The sequence below is a fragment of the Arabidopsis lyrata genome, assembly GCF_000004255.2.
Source record: "Arabidopsis lyrata subsp. lyrata unplaced genomic scaffold ARALYscaffold_2, whole genome shotgun sequence".
In the NCBI taxonomy this organism is placed as follows: Eukaryota; Viridiplantae; Streptophyta; class Magnoliopsida; order Brassicales; family Brassicaceae; genus Arabidopsis; species Arabidopsis lyrata.
Genome location: NW_003302554.1, coordinates 9,463,161 through 9,481,593, shown reverse-complemented (window position 1 = coordinate 9,481,593; position 18,433 = coordinate 9,463,161). Strand labels below are relative to the sequence as shown.

The following is an 18,433-nucleotide window of genomic DNA, read 5'->3' as shown; positions in this document are numbered from 1 at the left end:
GATCAAAAAACAAAACAAAAGTGTAATTACATAAGTATAAGAGGAGACAAAATTTTACCGCGAACAAGTAGACCTAATCAAATACAAACATACACAAACTCAAATTATACAACCAGACTCTACTTAAGTTATACAAGCAGACCAATAAAGCTAATACTATATACTAACAGACTCTAACTCAAACTATACAAGCAGACCTATATACAAGCAAACCTAACAGACTATAAGACCAAAACATGCAGACCAATAAGAAGACTCTACTTAAGTATTGAAAATGTTTACCAAGCTAACCTATTTACCTAATCTATATACAATCAGACCTATATACAATCAAAATTAAAAATGTTTACCAAGTGGTTTCAGGCTCGAGGTTGGGAGAGATGACGGTGGTGAACTTCTCACGGCCTGGGATGAGAAGTGTAGCATGTAAATCTGCGAGGACATCTTCTGGGAGTGTTGAATCCCTCAACACATCTTCTTCAGATTCACCTTCAGCTTCCTCATCTTCAGATTCCTCGTGTGAGTTTTGAGCCTGAGAACTATGATGCGATACAGAGGCTCGAGGTTGAGGAGAAGGTCTTTGTTGACGAGATGGTATTTGTCGATTTGACGCTGCAGGCTGAGTCGACGCTGGAGGTTGAACCGGCGCAGGAGGTTGAACCGGCGCAGGAGGTTGATTCGACCGAGAAGCTAGACGATGAATAGATCCTACAGAGCCTCGTCCTTGAACAGATCCAGACCCTCGAACTTGAGTAGATCCAGATTCCCGAAATGGATGCGACCCAGAGCCTCGAGGAGAATCATCGCCGGACTGGAACAGCTGCGTCGGAGGAGGATAGTCTCTATGAGTCGGAGGCTGAGACTCTAGGGCTACAGGATTTACCGGACTTTGCTGAGTCTCTGGGGCTTCAGGATTCGCCGGAGTGAAGGTATACTGGCTAGGAAGAGTACTGGGTGTTCGATTTGACGTCCCAGAAGCAGTGGGTCGATTGGCGACAGGTCGATTTGGGGAAACCTTCGGAGCCCTTCCTCTTCCTCCTCTTCCTCTTCCTCTCTTCGGAGCCATCGAGAGAGATACGAGAGATAATTCGGTCGAGAATCAGGGTTCGTCGCTAGATCGAGAGAATCTAGGGTTTGATTTGGGTGCGAGCAAAACGGGATTAGGGTTTTCTACGAAGGGAGAACGTAGAAAACGTTCATACTTGGGCTCATGGGCTAACGTTACTGGGTTGTTGGGCTTTTGGGCCCAATTTGAATGTCCAACTAGAATTACGCAGTCGCTAATTCGTAGCCACTGAGTCGCTCCAGTTGGCGACTAAATATTCGGTAACTAATCCGTCGCCATATTTAGCGACTATATAACGACAATATAAATCAGTCTCATATTAGATACTAATTAGCGACTATCGTATTTTGGTTCATATTTAGTCGCCAAAACGTAGCTAAACGGTCACTAGATGTAGCGACTGCAAAATTAGTCGCCGAATTAAGTCGCTAATCTCATGTTTTCTTGTAGTGTTACTAAGAAACAAATTTGTTAGTATCACCACAGATATGTTTAGATATGACCACAAATTTGTTTTGATATGTTCACATACTTGTTTGTGTCACCACAGATTTGTTTTGACATAACCACAAATTTGTTTTAATATGTTCACAGACTTATTTTAAGTATGTCCACAGTTTTGATTCGTTGATCACATATTTGTTTTGAAAAATGTGTCTAAGATTCTGGAGAAGAAAAAGAGTGCCTAGCCTTAGGATGGCAGTTTGATGGACTTAACGATGGGAACATTCAGGCATTGCGGGAGAGATTAGGAGCTGAGATGTTTGAGGAAGTTCCACCGACGGGAGACGTAGCATTGACTAATCTATTGCCTCGTCGTGCAGAGTTCGAGATCTCCTATCTCAATGATCACTCAAAATGAGTCTCTTTATGATATGGTCGTGGTTGCATTTGGTTTTGAGTGAGATGTTGCAAGTTTTCTTATTTAGGAATGTTATTGTTTCCACAGACTTTTTTGGTGTGAGCCAGTTGTTGCAGGTGTTACCACCGACTTTTTTGTTGTGAACCAGTTATTTTTCCTGAGTGTTATTGTAACCACAGACTTTTATAAGAACATGTAAGACGTGAATTCTTAGAGATATAAGTTCCATAACAACACATTCAAGTTCCATAACAACACACATGTTCTACAATAACACATAAAGTTTGACATGTCAATACAGACGTCTTACATGTTCCATAACAACACTCATACAAGTTTGAAAAATACAACAAAAGTTTACAACAGAGACTACTTCATCAAGTTTATGCCTTCTTGCATGTTTTACGATTATGCCCAGTTTCATTACAACTGGTACACGTGTGTTGTTTCCTACGCCTCTTATTCTCCATGGCTTTCTCAAGGGCATATTTAAATCTTGACTTTTTAGGTCTACCTGGTTGTTGTTTCGGAATAGGTGGCGAACACACTTTAGTCGCAACATGCTCTGGTATTGGAAGTGCAAAATCCCTTGGCATGATGAAAATAAAGACCAAATAATTCTGTGACAACATAAATCTAGAGACCAAATAAATCTGCGATCAAAGTGTAACAACAAATCTGTGGCGTCTTCAAATAAGTCTGTAAAACTATATCTGTGGTCAAAGTGTAACAACAAGTCTGTGACAACTCAAAAGGTAGTTAAGTCTAGATTAAGTCTGCAACAACTACGACACATATATCTGTGATGATGGGAAATAAATCTGTGATTCATAATATATCTGCCGTCAAGAGGTAAAACTCTGTGATCACTAAGAGTCAGTCTAGTTATTATCTTTTGCAGTAACAAATCTGCAACAACGTACAGACTTAATATATGTCGGTAGGTACTATTAATAAGTCTGCGGAAACGTGATTGACAAAAAGTCCGTAGGAAAAACAAATCTGTAGAAATAAATCTGGGAAACCTAGGAAATCTGCGATGTCATCAAAGAAAATCTGTAAGACAAGTCTGTGGTAGACAAAAAATCTGTAATAGCCTATAAATCGGTAGTAACCTATGAAAAAATCTGTATACTAAATCTGTGGTAGAAATAAATCTGTACAACAAATCTGTGATTCAAAAACAAATCGGCAAGAAAACAAGTCAGTGATAACGATACAATTAAATTTGTGGCAGATTTATAAATCGGTGGTAGATTTATAAAATCTGTGGCAGATTTCTAAAATCGGTGGCAGATTTTTTCTACATATTTATTTGAATTCGCAGAGATCAGTGGCAAAACTGTAAATAATGACAGGTTTTTCTGTAAATAACAGCAACTTTTGCCTAGCTGGCATTTTTTTTTTAATGACATTTTTGTTATTATGATTTTCTGTACAAAGCTTTATAGGAGTATTTTGGAGATTAAAAAAAAAACGAAAACACTCTAGTTATTATTAAAAAATATGAGTCATTCTAGTTATTAATCCCCATATAAGGGTCATTCTAGTTATTCTCCCTAAAATTAACCCATTAACAAATTTGAGCCAACATTAACTCATTAACTAGTTTTACCGACCTCTATTTCTTTGTTAGAAGTGTTTTTGTTTGTTTGTTTTTTTTTCATTTTTCAAACAATGTTCCATTCAAACTAAAGATTGATTAAACTAGTTTAATATTGGTTATTAACTTTGCTCTTGTATTTAAGATTTCTCTTTTATCTCAGTTACAATTATCAAACAAAATTCACAAATGTTGAAAATAGAGATGATGAAGTTTGTTATACATAAATCTTATAAAACTCTAAAGCAAGCAAGACTGAATAGTAAGATGTTCACTTTCTCCAACTAGACCATTGGCATTTGGTTTTAAATTTTATTTTTACGAAACTGTTATATGTAATTAACTCACATTTAAAATAATGTGCAACTACACTTTTAAATTCATCTATCATTTTTACTCAATAACCTGAAAAACTTCACCTCTCACTAAAATAGTACATTAATTTTTGAAAACTATATTGAACATATCTTAAACTCCACATTGAAGCGCACACACACATATATAACATTTATCTTTGATTAACTAACTCACATTTAAAATTAGCTGTAACTATACATTTGAAATCATTTATAACTTCTATTCAATAATTAGAAAAACTTCACTCCTCCACTAAAATACATTAAAATTTTCAAAAAATTATATTGACCAAAATTTAAACTCCACGTCTAAACTCAATTGTAACTTCAACCAGTAATTAATCATTTGTAACTCTTACTAAATAATTTGGGAGGTGTATTAATTCAACCATAGATTTACATACATGAAAAGAGAGGCCCAGTTTGAACAAAAAAAAAAGAGAGGCCCAAATTTCCGTCTTGATGGGCTGGAAATACACAAAAGAAGGCCCATATAAAGATGTGCTTCCTAATCTCCAAAATAAACTGGCGCCAATGTGTCATTTGGAGGCAAATCCACCCGTCAATTCCTTGGCGGGAAAATCAACGACGCCTTCATTTTAGTGAATCCTCCATTTTTTTTTCTTTCAAACCTATCATCTTCCCACTCCCTCCTTCTTCATCTTCTCAAAAACCTAAGAACTCAGAGAAAATTCGATAAAATCCAAAATCAAAATCACTAAAGGAACAACAAATCTGAAATCTCCACTCTCGCTTTCGATTTCTCAGATTCTAGATCTTGTTTCAATTTTCCTTGGGTTTATAGATTCCCTAATTTTTCTAGGGTTTTTTTTTTATGCGATGGAAGAAGTTTCGACGGTGAATGAAATTGAAAATCGGAAGACGATGATTGAGCCGAAGAAGCCGAATAAGCGGAAGAGAGAACCCGCGGCGGTTGAGAATCTAACTTCTGAGGAGAAAGAAGCTCAGATCTCGTCGTTGAATTTAGAGATGAAAGGGCTTTTCGCGTATTTTCGAGAAGTTATGGATCAGAGTAAGAGAACAGATCTGTTTTCTAGGTTTAGTGAATGTTCGTCTGTGAATTCAATGGTGGCTTTGTTGATGGAGGAGATGAGTTTGCCATTGTCGAAGCTTGTTGATGAGATTTACTTGAAATTGAAGGAGAAGATTGAAAGTGTTACTATTGTAGCTGTGAAGAGTGCTGTTGTTTCTGTAGGTCAGAGAGTGAGTTATGGTGTGCTTAATGCAGATGCTGATGTTTTGGAGGATGATACTGAATCTTGTCTTTGGTGCTGGGAGGTAATTTGTTACTCAATTGGTATTGTTTCTTGCTTCTGTGGTGGTTTTTGGATCTTTGAATCTTGCTAGAAATGGTAATTTTGGTGTGGTTTATATTCTTGGTGATATCATTTAATGCTTGAGATGTGATGTTTATTTGGTGTTATAGACGAGAGATCTGAAAATGTTGCCGAATTCTATCCGTGGAGTGTTAAAAATTCGCCGGACTTGTAGGAAGAAGATTCATGAAAGGATTACAGCAGTTTCTGGTAAATGTTGCTTTCTATTAATGATTATGAAAATGATGTGAGGGGGCTAATGCTTATGTTGTAATTCAGCAATGTTAGCGGCAGTACAAAGAGAAGAAACTGAAAAGTCGTGGAGATCTGATTTGAGCAAAGCTTCTGAGAAGCTTGGTAAAATACTGAATGAGGTGGATATTCGATCATTCATGGATAACATGATGCAGAAGAACAGCACAGAGATGTAAGAATCTTCAAGTAGTACTTGGTTTATATTTATCTCTTGTATTTATTCTTACTCAGTTATTGTGTTTGGTCGTTAAGGGCTGAGAAAGACTCAAAGAGAGAAGAGAAGCTGCTTCTTAAACAGTTGGAGAAAAGTAGATGTGAAGCTGAGAAGGAAAAGAAGAGAATGGAACGTCAAGTATTGAAAGAAAGATTGCAACAAGTAAGCTGATATTTTCCTTCATTTCTGGAATTCTTTTTTGGCGCTGGTTACTCTCTTTTGGTCATCTTGGATGTGTTATTTGATTTCAAATTCTGATTTCTGACTGAGCATTTGTTCGCTATTGTCAGGAAAAAGAGCAGAAGCTACTGCAGAAAGCAATTATCGATGAAAATAATAAAGAAAAGGAAGAGACTGAGTCAAGAAAACGGATAAAGAAACAGCAAGATGAGTCGGAGAAGGAGCAGAAGCGTAGAGAGAAGGAACAAGCCGAGCTAAAGAAGCAACTTCAAGTACAGAAACAAGCTTCAATCATGGAGCGGTTTCTTAAAAAAAGTAAAGACAGTTCAGTGACCCAACCCAAACTTCCTTCCAGTGAAGTAACTGCTCAAGAGCCGTCATGTACAAAACATGATAATGAAAGTGGAACAGTTATTCAGGCCATCGACAACGCCTTTTCAACTACTTGTGAAGCTACAGTTGATGATATTCGCAGGTATGACAGTTGTTTTCCTTGTTGACTGATTCTGTGAGATGTCACTTTGGGTATTTTGATCTGAGTTGTATTTCTTTGTAGGGAACACTTTGCTTCCTGGCGTCAGTTGGGTCATTCGCTCTTGAGTTCGAAAAAACATTGGGGGATGCGTAGGCAGCCTAAGAGTGAACTGTTTCCAAAACTAAAACTAGCTACATCTGATGGTGAACCTAACATGGAGAAGCATGGGGATGGACATGAAGAGAAAAACTTTGATGGTGTAACTTGCATTAGGCAGTGTGAGTCTTCCTCATCTGATCGTAAGAAGTCCAGGAGGGCCAAGCAGTTGCTACAATTTGATAAAAGCTGCAGACCAGGCTTTTATGGTATCTGGCCTAGCCAAAGGTTAGTACTTATATTTGAAAACTTTCATTTCAGCAGTAAGCTAATATATTATAGATTATTAGTTAGCCAAAAATAAATATCTGTGAAGCCTTGACTTATTTACAAGCTTTCCCCTGGGTTTGTTTGGTACTACTTTTTCATCTTAGCTTTGTTTTACAAAAGTTATGAAGTTTTTCTCAGCTGCCTATGTGACTACTTTTTCATGGTGTTTAATAAAGCATACGATAAATGACCTCTGAAGTAAAGATACTCCTATGCTAGTTTACCCTGTGCTGATCCATCGTCTATGTTGGATCTGTGGTTATTATCATCTTATGCATTTCAATTTGGATTGAACAATCATTGTAGTGAACCTGTAATGTAGAGAACGTTCTCAGTGATTCTGCTACAACAATACCATTTCTTATTTTGATATGCATCTGGCCGTCCAATTTAAAGGAGAAGATAGTTTACACTCTCTAAGTTTGCTTACAATGGTACTGTTATGTTTAGAGATCCTAACCTCTGTAACTTAATGAGGGATCTTCTGTTTGACATTTGCAGTCAAGTTGTAAAGCCACGTCGTCCTCTGCAAAAGGATCCAGAATTGGATTATGAAGTTGATAGTGATGAAGAATGGGAAGAGGTAGTTTTACTGAATTAGTACATGCTTTTGGAAATTGTAACTTTACAACCCAAAAACTTGACAAGAGATCACTGGGTACTAAAGATACTTGTTTACAGGAAGAAGCTGGTGAAAGCCTTTCAGATTGTGAGAAAGATGAAGACGAAAGTTTGGAAGAAGGATGTTCAAAGGCTGATGATGAAGATGATAGTGAAGATGACTTTATGGTTCCTGATGGATATCTATCAGAAGATGAGGTAACAAAGCAGTTTTTAATTAACTCGTCATAGATTATTCTAAATCTAGGTTGCAGTCTGGGAATCTAATGAAGCCAAATTTGCGTTTCTTTGGAGTATCCAAACTATTGATCAAGTTACAATTTGAATTCTTCATTTATAACGAATGTAAAGTTTCTTGAAAAAGATTTTGTGATTTTTTGTTTCAGGGGGTACAAGTGGACAGAATGGACATTGATCCGTCTGAACAGGATGCAAGTACGCCATCATCTAAGCAAGATCAAGAAAGTCAAGAGTTTTGCATATTACTCCAACAACAAAAACATCTGCAAAGTTTAACTGACCACGCTCTCAAGAAAACGCAGCCACTGATCATATGTAACCTAACGCATGAGAAGGTCCCTCTCTTAGCTGCTAAAGATTTAGAAGGGACACAAAAAGTGGAACAAATATGTCTGCGAGCTCTCGTAGTGCGACCATTCCCTTGGTCTTCTCTCATCGAGATATCAATCAATGACATTCAAGATGAGGATCTAGAAACCAACAAGTCTACTTGTAGCCAGAGCACTCCTCCATCTAATTCAAAAGCAAAATCCATACCAGACTCAGATTTGCTTACAGTTGTAAGTGGATCTCTCGAAACAAATAACATTTTTTATATATTGGTACTTGGCCCTAACAAGAATTTGGCGTCCAGGTATCAACTATTCAATCATGCTCTCAAGGTATCAATAGAGTAGTTGAAACATTACAGCAGAAGTTCCCTGATGTTCCAAAGACCAAGCTTAGACAAAAAGTGCGTGAAATATCAGATTTCGAGGATAGTCGTTGGCAGGTTAGTTAATACTTTGATCATCTCTTTTGAGATTTTGCCTTGAGACAGAGTTGCTTATCAACATTCTGCGATCTTTCGCTCTAATGAACAGGTAAAGAAAGAAGTATTAACAAAGCTTGGATTATCACCGTCACCAGATAAAGGCGGTAAGAGATTACCGAAAACAATATCTACATTCTTCTCAAAACGCTGTTTGCCTCCATCCACAAAGCCACAACCTGCAGTTGAAGACGCATCAGAGAGATTGGAAAACGAAAATGCTTGAGTCTCTGCACAGTTTCCATCTTTTTTTTTGGTTACATCCCTCAACTTGGCTAAATCCTTTTTGTTTGCTTCTTGTGGATACAAATGTATGATGCATAATATCTCAGTAAAGTAATGTAGTTGAGGGAATGATAAAATGGTTTAAGAAGCAACATGAAATAGTGAAATGTTTTGTTCAGTTAAAAGGTCTTTAAAACTAAAATTTTCAAAACTTTCGGAGTACAGTAATAAGCCCTAAACCTTTTTTAGGGTTTAATATATAATACGACGTCGTTTAAACGGATTAGCTCTTTTGTCGTTTTCACCATTCTTCTTCCTCGCGGTCTCTCAGCCTCCATCGCTTCTTCTTCGAAGCAGTTTTTTGTGTGCAGTCACCAATCCAGCAACCATGGGAAACTCTAGAATTCAAGTTAACAAAGCTCACAAGACTAGATTTACCTCCAAATCTTCTCGTAATCTCCACAGAACTTCCCTCCAAGGTAAACTCTTTAAGCCTTAAACAGTTCCTCTGTTTCCCATCTTCAGATTCTGAAATCTCCCGACCGTTTTATTGAATCAGATAGTTGCCGGATTGGGAAATCAGACAGTAATAACTATGTTAAAGGTGCTAAAGCTGCTCGTTTTCAGCGTGGCAAGATGGTAAATTTCTCCTTGTACAGAGTTATCAAGATTTTGAATTTGTGTTTTTATTGATTTTTGTTTAATGTTAGCTTCGAGAGCAGAAAAGGGCAACAGTTTTGAAGGAGAAGAGAGCATCAGGAGGATTAAACAGTGCTCCTCGTGTTATCGTGAGTTTACATTGTTACTTGTTTTATGTGTGTTTTGTTGCAATCATCACCCTTATGTTTTGTATTTGCTAATGATGATAGGTTTTGTTTCCTCTCTCTGCTTCTGTGGAATTGGATTCACTTAATGAAGATCTTTTAGAGCTATTATCTTCTGATGGTTCTGGGGTCACTTCTTCGACAGTTGCATCTTCTGAGTATAAGCTAAAAGCAACCGTATGTGTATTCCCTTATGATATATATATACTCGAACTAACATCGCTACTTAAAGTCAAATCCTTGTGTGATCATTAATGTTGTGAATATATCACAGGTGTTAAAGGCGCCTCACGGGGATCTTCTGACATGCATGGAAATGGCCAAGGCATGAGAATTATTGTCTCTGTTTGTTGGTTCTTTCATTGAGCAGAGTTTGTAACAGTTGTTAACTGATATATTTCTTACTGGTAATAAATAGGTTGCCGATTTGATGGCTTTTGTTGCATCTGCAAGCTCTCCATGGGAAGAGAATAAATCTAACTATATAGATTCATTTGGAAATCAGTGTCTTTCTGTGTTTAGATCAATTGGTCTACCAAGCACCACTGTATTGATTCGTGTAAGTTTCTTGCTTGTCTATATATTTTTAAAATGTTGTTCTTGAAGTTGAGCTTCTCAAGTTCGTTTTGTATGACTGTAGGATTTACCGAGTGAATTAAAAAAGAAAAATGAGCTGAAGAAGATATGTGCCTCTCAACTTGCTTCTGAATTTCCTGAGGATTGTAAGTTTTATCCAGCAGATACCAGAGATGAGTTGCATAAGGTACATTTTCTTTATTTTAGTAAGCCGTTTTCAATAGATCTAAGGTCCTTGATAAGTCATGTTTAGTCTAGATGATGTAAATCCATACTTCTGGGAATGTTTGCAGTTTATGTGGTTATTCAAAGCACAAAGGCTTACTGTACCTCATTGGCGGAGTCAAAGACCATATGTTGTGGCTCAGAAGGTACTTGGTAACATCTAATTTTGACTGAGAAAAAAGGTTTTGTAAAAAAGTATAGTAACTCCATAATTTTGAGTGGTGCATTTAGGTTGGGATGCTGGTGGATGATGAAAGCTCAGGAAAGTGCACTCTACTTCTCTCTGGTTACTTGCGTGCTCGCAAACTGTCTATAAATCAGCTGGTAATCAAGCCTTTATACTCTCTGTCATGCCTTATGTTGTACCCATGTCCGATCCCCTAAAGTTTTTTTTTTTTCCTTAAAATTAGGTCCATGTTTCTGGCGTTGGTGATTTTCAGTTCTCAAAAATTGAAGTGCTAAACGACCCATTTCCTTTGAATGAAAGGAAAAATCAGAATTCCATGGAATTAGATGCTTTACATGATGAAGAGGTATGTATATGTGATATCTTCATTCACAGATCAACAAACTTTTACTATGTAAGAGTTACATTGGGTTGAATGCCTGCACAACATCTTTCAAAGAAAATAAAACTTTTACTTATATGGTTGTTGGAATTCAGTCATGATATCATATTCTGATTAGTTGCTTCCTTGAGAAATAAGATGTTATTGTCCTTTCATGATGTTATTTTCACGGCCTTCTTCTTTTTTACATGTGTTTGATTTGACCAGGTATTGAACTCTCTGGTTCCTGATCCTATAAAACAAGAGCCTTTAGTAGTTGAAAACACTCCAGATCCTTTAGCAGGGGAACAGGTAAGTCCAATTTGTTCTTTCACTGAAGAAGGGGAAAATTGACTTGTGTAGTTATCTGTTCTGCGAAGTCACCAGTTGTGTAATGCTTCATTGTGTAGACATGGCCAACAGAGGAAGAAATGGCTGAGGCTGACAAAAATCAGAAACAGGGAAAGTTAAAGAAGAAGACTTTGCCAAGAGGGACTTCAGAATATCAGGTTTCTGGATGGTTTTTAACCTAATGTTCTTACCCTATTTTTCTCTCTGGTGCAATTGTCCTCCAAAATAAAGGCCATAACTCGGTGGCCCTCGTATTTTGGTTTATGATTTGGTTTCCAGGCTGCTTGGATTGTGGATGACACAGATGAAGAAGATTCTGATATTGGTGATTCTGATGATAACGGTATGGTATTGGATAGAGAAGAGGATGCCAATGAGGAAAGAAAGTATGACCAAGAATTTGAGGATGACGAAAAATCACTGAACGTGCGGGATTTTGATAGTGGAACTCAGAATGACTCCGAGATGATGGTAAGTGTTTGTCTACTTTTTCTGTCACTTGCGAAAATAGTACCTGTAGTTTCACTGTATTTTTATTATGGTTGAGTATCTTGGTAAAGTTACAAGCCAATCTGCTCGTTGTTATTGTTCAGGATGATGAAGACTTGACAGATGAACAAATTAAGGATGAAATAAAGAAAATCAAAGAGGCACATGCTGATGACGAGGGTTGGTGTTTATGTCTTTTGTGGAGTTATATTCAGTATAAGTTATCGTGTGTCTGTGTATATGTACACATATTCATTTGTCTTCCCTGTATTTTCTCATTATAAGAAGTGAAGTAAAGTTTTCTGTTATGTTTTCTCAGAATTTCCAGATGAAGTAGAGACTCCCATTGATGTTCCTGCAAGAAGATGTTTCGCTAAGTACAGGGGTCTTAAATCCTTCCGAACCTCCTCGTGGGATCCAAATGTAGTAACACTGATCTTGATGTTGATTATTTTTTGCCTGTAAAGTGTTGTTACTAATTTTTATTATTTGTTTGCAAATGCAGGAGTCTCTACCTCAGGACTATGCCAGAATTTTTGCTTTTGATAACGTTGCCCGGACTCAAAAGCTTGTGCTCAAACAAGCCCTGAAGATGGAAGAAGAAGACAGAGATGATTGTGTACAGACTGGGTCATATGTCCGACTGCATATTAAGGAAGTGCCTCTTGGTGCTGCCTCTAAACTATCCTCCCTTGTGAACACAAAACCCATTATAGGATTTCGCCTTATACAACACGAAATCCAGATGTCAGTTCTGCATTTTAGGTAATCACTCTTTAGATTTCTATTTGTTGAGACCTTTTGTGCTCAGCTTTATTCTCATCGCGTTTGTTTATGCTTTTGCAGTGTAAAGAAGTATGATGGTTACGAAGCTCCTATTAAAACGAAAGAAGAACTTATGTTCCATGTTGGTTTCCGTCAAGTCATTGCAAGGTCGTAAAATTATTCTGCTTTATCTACTGCAGTAGCTTTTCCTGTTTGCAATCTTTATTAATATTGGTTTGGGGGTAATTTCCAGGCCGGTATTTTCAACCGACAATTTCAGCTCAGACAAGCACAAGATGGAGAGATTCTTGCATTCAGGGAGTTTCTCGTTGGCTTCAATATATGGCCCAATATCTTTCCCACCCCTTCCTTTGGTAGCTCTAAAGATATCTGAAGGGTCAGATCCTGCCGTTGCTGCCCTTGGTTCCTTGAAAAGCATTGAACCCAACAAAATAATTTTAAAGAAAATAATATTAACTGGGTAATGTTATTACCTTTCTCTTTCAAAGTACAATTGCATACACAATATTGTAATTCTAAGCTGTTTTAAATGTGGTTTGGTTCAGGTATCCTCAGAGAGTATCAAAAATGAAAGCATCAGTCAGATATATGTTCCACAACCCAGAAGACGTGAAATGGTTCAAGGTAAGAAGGAAAAGAAGAATTGATGGATTGAAAATTTTATGTTTATTTCATAATATTAAGCTCAAGCTTGGGAATGGAACAATGTTTGTTTGTGCAGCCTGTAGAAGTGTGGTCAAAATGTGGTCGTCGTGGTCGTGTGAAGGAGCCAGTGGGCACACATGGTAAGGCCTTATTATTATTCTTAGAATAAAGATTGAAATAGTTGAAGTTGGTATCTAGAATCTTCCTTATACATGTGGACAATGCAGGGGCGATGAAATGTATATTCAATGGAGTGGTGCAGCAACATGACATTGTCTGCATGAACTTGTACAAACGCGCGTACCCTAAGTGGCCTGAGCGTCTGTACCCGCAGCTTCTCTGATTCCAATTTGTAGAATGAAGCTGATTATGTTAAAGTTTCTTTGAATCCACATTCTAGTTTGGCAACTTATGTAGGTGGTTTAGTGGAGACTCCTACACAGTTTTGTCCTTAATGGGAATTATATCATATAAACCCAAAATTCACAACGAGCTAAATTTATCAGAAAAAATGAAAAGCAAAGAGGCAAATGCAATGTCATAGTAGTTAGTCAGGGGGTTGGTCAGGCTCAGGAGGCGTAGATGGCTGGTTTCGGACAAAATCAAGTCAACAGCGCACAAGCCTTACTTTGACTTGAGAGATGGCATGAATAGCGAGGTTACTTGGTGATCCAAAGAAGCAAGAGAAGTCGACTCTTGAAAAAAGGCCACACAAACAACAACATTCTCCAGGATTAATCCATTCTCCCAGATAAACTAAAGCTGAAGATCGGAAAAGCCGGGATTCTACTACCTAATCACTAACCAAAACCAGCCAAGCTCAAAACAAACAATAGAGCTCGATTCACTCTAGGAAGAGGCAACGAGACATGGAGCTAATTCCAAACAACTCAGCTTCACAGGGCGGGAGCATAGACACAAAACAAAGACGAGTGACAGGCAAAGGATGAAGGAGAGCAGAAGCTTACCAAATACCAACCTATAAAATTATGACCAGTATATATCTATATATTTCCATTTCGAAATCATCCTTAAATCGTTGGAGATTAGATATTGTACAATATCTTTTGTGTTTTCATTACATAGTTTTAGTACTTAAAAAGAAAATAGAAGAAAGATACATGCGTTGTCTTGAACTTTCAAATTTCAACCGTATTATCCATATAATGTGAAGAAAAATAAGGCAATAGCAATGCAAAGTGAAGCCATCAAATCAGCAGAGAGTGTCTTCAAACCAATGCTGAAACTTTGTCATCTCCTTAGAAGGTAAAGCAGCCAAGACATAAACACCTTTACTATCTCCATCGATGTCCGGAAACAGCAAAACTATGTCTTTTCGATGATAGACAACGGGACAGCTATACTTAGGCTTGCCCCAAGGATACTCAACCTCTGCGAAACCGAGTTTCCACCACGAAGAAACCAAAACTTCCCCATGTGGAAACCCTTTGTATAACTCTCCCCAATCTATAGCAGACCGCGCATACTCATCCGTTATCCTATTTGCCCCTTCTCCTACTATTTCCACAATCCTCCCAAACGGCTCTTCAAGCAATGCCTTACATTTCGCCTTTGCGTAAGCAGTTAAAACCGCGTTTCCAGTGTAGGACGGTGGAAGCTCAGGATTCAGCCTCCCTCTAATGTCCACCGCGTAAAGAATCGTTGATTCTCTTTCAAGATTGGTTTCTTCTCCTTCCTCTGCTGCTACAGAGAGTGCCTTGCACCTCCAGACCAAAGCGGTTACAACGTTGAAACCCGTCACGCGAACATAACCACTACTAGTCTCCGAGGCTCTCTCCTTGAGCTTCTTGATTTGCTCAGAGGATAGCTTGAAGATCTTGAAGTCTAAGTGCTGTGAAGTGGCTTCGAAGACTGTTGTTGTCTCACAGTCTTGGAACTTGACAAGCTCGTGGTGTGGGAATGTGACACTTGGTGGATGACGAGCTTTGAGAAGAGTACGGTCGTTGCATGGAGGTGTTGATAAGGGCTTCTCATGAAGTAGAGAGGCTAAGTTTTCGAGGAATGTTTTGAAACTAAGCCCATCGAACGTTGTATGGTTTGTTGAGATTCCCATTGCAAATCCACCGCACTTGAATGATGTTACCTGCCCAAATTTTCATTTTAAGTACATACATCTCCATGACATGACAAACTCAACTACAAGGACCAAACATATAATTTTTTTTTTCAAGATATATTATTTTGAATCACTTATTTTGATTTTATTTTTTCAGCTATTTTGAATCACTTCTTTATTATACGTAGATTATGGGTATATATATATATTTTTTGTTAAATATTATGATTTATGGGTTTTTTTTGTTTTGGTTAATTTTCAACGTAAAGTTTATTTACTGTTTAAAAAAGAAAAAAAAAAGTTAATTTTGAAAACTTGCAAGTTTGACAAAATTATTTATATAGTACATAGTATATTAACATACTACGACGCATTTTAAAAGATGTAGACAATACTATAGTTACTACTTAATTACTACCTACTACCTATATGTTCATTATATGCATGGTTTATATAATTTAATTTTCTTTAGAAGGTGATGATTACATTAATTGGCAGTATATATCAAACAGAGTTATGTCACATTAATTTAGATTGCTTTAAGTTTGGTAGGACTCAATAAATGAGCAACAAAAATAACCAGCGTTTTAATTTCACGCGGAACTAGTAGATTTATGTTACAATCATATCTTATAAAGTTTAATTAATACTAACAAGTAACAACTAACAAGATTCAAATTTTGATGTCAAGAAAAACAAAAACAAAAAACACTAGATTGATTTTTTTTTATATTGAAATGATGATTGCTTCTATAGTTTGATAATTTGACAATGCTAATATGTAGATTCAAAATGTATGTCTAGTTTTTATATAAATAAAAGATAATAAATAACAAGCAAATGTATATTATGTGTCAGTATTGTACATTGGAAGAATTTCAAACTTATTTGGCATATTACATGTCTGCAGGCCAAACTGGAACATATATGTCCGGCAGGGGCGGATCTACAGCATCATAAGGTGGGGCACGTGCTCCATACTAGCTATTAAGAGTTATCAATTGAATAGTGCACGTATTAACTTCCTAGCTAAGTTGGCTTTAAGTGCCCCATGCTTCCCTTAAGGGAGAGAGTTCGATTCTCCTCTTTTCAAATTTTTGGTTTGTTTTTTTTTTTTTTTTTTTTTTAACTATTTCTCATTTCTTTGCCACATCCCAAGTTCTTTTTTAGCATCTTCCTACATTTTTATTCTTTTCTATAATTGATTCATTGCATTTTCCTTATTCATTTTAAATAAAATTATGTTCTTTCAATTCTATTGTTATCTTTCTAATTTCAATTTAACTAACAAATTATTAGACATGTATTTAGAAACTAACAGATATAATATTTTTAAAAAATTTAATATTATTAACTAGTATATTATTTGTGCCCCAGGTAAACTATTTTTCTGGGGTACATAATGTCCGAGTATATATATTTATATATATGTCACATGTTACTACATGTTTCGTTATACTTGACATATATGATTATATAATCTGCATAGGGTGGGTGATTTACTTAAAGATTTCTTAAGAATGTTTTACTTGAGTCAATTATATCCCAAATATTTATGTTTTCGTTTATGGTTTGTTACAACCAAATAGAAATAAAACTCCATACTGTCGAGACTTGACTTAAGTTCTGTATTTCATAGATTATTTAAGTAATTAAATTAAGAATCAAAATTTTACTATTATTACTTATTTATAATTATTTTCTTAGCTCGTTATCTTATATTTATTTATTGAAAATTTTCTACTATAAAACATAAGATTTGTAGAGTTATACCGTGACATACATGGTGCAACTTTCTTAAACACTTATATTTGTAGATCTCACAACAAAAGACCGAATTAATCCTTGGACTCTATAGAAGAAACAAGTTATATTTTATTTACCAATTTAATAAGTTTAGAATAGACAATTATGTTGGAAATTGTACAAGAAAATTTTAACCTTTACCCACATGGTCCTCGACCAATGGCCTATATGAACTGGATTTATACGAATATCATGAAAGTACTTAGATCCTTGAGATCCCTAGCTCCCTCAAGGTTACAAAATAGCTAAAAGTTTACAAAATTTATAGTGAACATGTTCAAAAATATTTTGATTCTAAGAAAGCTTATTTGTGTTTATACACTCAAAACTTTTGTTTTTTTTTCTTCCCTATTAAAAGAAAATTGTGATGTTGACAACAAGCAAAGAGAAAAAAAAAAAAAAGAAAAAGAAACTTGTGATTTGTTAATTAGATTTAGGATCATTTTGGAACAAAAAATTAGAAAGCAAAAGGTTGTTTACCTGAAAGGCGAACAAGGGTTGATCATCTTTGGGCAAACTTGGAAGCTGACTTGTAACCAACTGAGCAAAAGCTGGATTTGGATAAACCAAATCTCCAAGTTCCTCCAACGTGTACTCACTCGCCGCCGTCACAAAGCCAGCTCCGGCGCCATTACAGTCAACATCCAGCCGTCCAGAGCTAGGATCCACCCGGAGTCTCCCGGCCAAGAACTCATAAGCGTCCATGGCTTTCACCAACGCCTTTCTCAGCTTCTCCGACACCATCTCCGGAGGAAAATCTTTGTTTGGTCGGAAGAAATGAACTGTTTGGACGTCAAAGTTGAGTATTTGGTCGACGTTGGACAAGAACATGGATTTTCTCTCACTGGTTTCATCGGATGGGAAAATGAGTGATGATTCTTTGATAGTAACCTTGAGATCTTGAAGAAGCAATGGTGGAGATTCTTGGTACGAAGAACCCATTTTGCAACACTTCTCTCTCTTTCTTTCTCTCTAATTTAATTAGGTTTTGAGTGAAGTTTGTGATTTAGGTTTGAGACTTAATCTATATTATATAGACTAACACGTAGTGAAAGACGTTTTTTTTTTATCTTGGCTTTATGATTATTTGTGTGTAAATTATATAGTATGAAATAATCCATGAAGAGTAATATTGATCCCACAATAAATGTGACTTTAATTAAAAACAAAAAAAAAGATTTGGTACGGACTATGAAGTTACAAGAACAAACAAAGAAGTTTCGTGCTACGTCGACGTCGTTTTCTTTAAAGGCAAAAATTGTCACTGTTGTATTATTGTGTTGTGTTTATAGATTTGGGAAAAATGATGGGCTGCTTTGGTGGGTGTGAGTAGGGTTGGTGATTTATGTATTGATATGTCGGTGTTAGCTACATAATATGCATGTGATCAACCTTTTTGAGTTGATTAATATTTGCCAAACAAATTTGTGGTTTG

The 18,433-nt window shown here is 36.5% G+C and overlaps 4 protein-coding genes across 4 annotated transcripts; 2 read left to right on the top strand and 2 right to left on the bottom strand.

Moving 5' to 3' along the window:
- Nucleotides 1–346: 346 nt before the first annotated feature.
- LOC9324474 (vegetative cell wall protein gp1) lies at nucleotides 347–1,066 on the bottom strand. The gene has a single exon (XM_002886873.2). The coding sequence runs from the start codon at nucleotides 1,064–1,066 to the stop codon at nucleotides 347–349; it is 720 nt and encodes a 239-aa protein (XP_002886919.1).
- A 3,441-nt stretch (nucleotides 1,067–4,507) lies between these two features.
- LOC9324473 (chromatin assembly factor 1 subunit FAS1) lies at nucleotides 4,508–8,849 on the top strand. Its single transcript, XM_002888364.2, has 11 exons — nucleotides 4,508–5,186; nucleotides 5,335–5,434; nucleotides 5,504–5,651; nucleotides 5,732–5,855; nucleotides 5,984–6,348; nucleotides 6,430–6,732; nucleotides 7,276–7,357; nucleotides 7,456–7,593; nucleotides 7,782–8,195; nucleotides 8,270–8,407; nucleotides 8,499–8,849. The coding sequence occupies exons 1-11, from the start codon at nucleotides 4,728–4,730 to the stop codon at nucleotides 8,670–8,672; spliced, it is 2,445 nt and encodes an 814-aa protein (XP_002888410.1). The 5' UTR covers nucleotides 4,508–4,727; the 3' UTR covers nucleotides 8,673–8,849.
- Nucleotides 8,850–8,925: 76 nt separating this feature from the next.
- On the top strand, nucleotides 8,926–13,607 carry LOC9322984 (pre-rRNA-processing protein TSR1 homolog). Its single transcript, XM_002888363.2, has 21 exons — nucleotides 8,926–9,150; nucleotides 9,231–9,310; nucleotides 9,382–9,459; nucleotides 9,541–9,672; nucleotides 9,770–9,820; nucleotides 9,914–10,054; nucleotides 10,136–10,258; nucleotides 10,365–10,442; nucleotides 10,528–10,620; nucleotides 10,707–10,829; nucleotides 11,073–11,156; nucleotides 11,255–11,353; nucleotides 11,475–11,666; nucleotides 11,789–11,864; nucleotides 12,004–12,107; nucleotides 12,190–12,449; nucleotides 12,531–12,617; nucleotides 12,703–12,930; nucleotides 13,016–13,094; nucleotides 13,192–13,255; nucleotides 13,343–13,607. The coding sequence occupies exons 1-21, from the start codon at nucleotides 9,060–9,062 to the stop codon at nucleotides 13,456–13,458; spliced, it is 2,379 nt and encodes a 792-aa protein (XP_002888409.1). The 5' UTR covers nucleotides 8,926–9,059; the 3' UTR covers nucleotides 13,459–13,607.
- A 490-nt stretch (nucleotides 13,608–14,097) lies between these two features.
- Nucleotides 14,098–18,087, bottom strand: LOC9324472 (omega-hydroxypalmitate O-feruloyl transferase). Its single transcript, XM_002886872.2, has 2 exons — nucleotides 17,479–18,087; nucleotides 14,098–15,219 (listed from the first exon to the last, which is right to left on the bottom strand). Exons 1-2 carry the CDS (start codon nucleotides 17,938–17,940, stop codon nucleotides 14,329–14,331), a joined length of 1,353 nt encoding a protein of 450 aa, XP_002886918.1. The 5' UTR covers nucleotides 17,941–18,087; the 3' UTR covers nucleotides 14,098–14,328.
- Nucleotides 18,088–18,433: the final 346 nt, after the last annotated feature.

Bases quoted from the DNA above. Each gene is read 5' to 3' on its own strand.
- LOC9324474 (XM_002886873.2), bottom strand. From the start codon at position 1,066: ATGGCTCCGAAGAGAGGAAGAGGAAGAGGAGGAAGAGGAAGGGCTCCG.
- LOC9324473 (XM_002888364.2), top strand. From the start codon at position 4,728: ATGGAAGAAGTTTCGACGGTGAATGAAATTGAAAATCGGAAGACGATG. The intron at 5,856-5,983 runs GTAAGCTGATAT...CGCTATTGTCAG, and splicing joins TGAAAGAAAGATTGCAACAA to GAAAAAGAGCAGAAGCTACT. The intron at 8,408-8,498 runs GTTAGTTAATAC...TCTAATGAACAG, and splicing joins TCGAGGATAGTCGTTGGCAG to GTAAAGAAAGAAGTATTAAC.
- LOC9322984 (XM_002888363.2), top strand. From the start codon at position 9,060: ATGGGAAACTCTAGAATTCAAGTTAACAAAGCTCACAAGACTAGATTT. The intron at 11,865-12,003 runs GTTGGTGTTTAT...ATGTTTTCTCAG, and splicing joins GGCACATGCTGATGACGAGG to AATTTCCAGATGAAGTAGAG. The intron at 12,931-13,015 runs GTAATGTTATTA...GGTTTGGTTCAG, and splicing joins AAGAAAATAATATTAACTGG to GTATCCTCAGAGAGTATCAA.
- LOC9324472 (XM_002886872.2), bottom strand. From the start codon at position 17,940: ATGGGTTCTTCGTACCAAGAATCTCCACCATTGCTTCTTCAAGATCTC. The intron at 15,220-17,478 runs GTAAACAACCTT...AAATTTGGGCAG, and splicing joins AACCCTTGTTCGCCTTTCAG to GTAACATCATTCAAGTGCGG.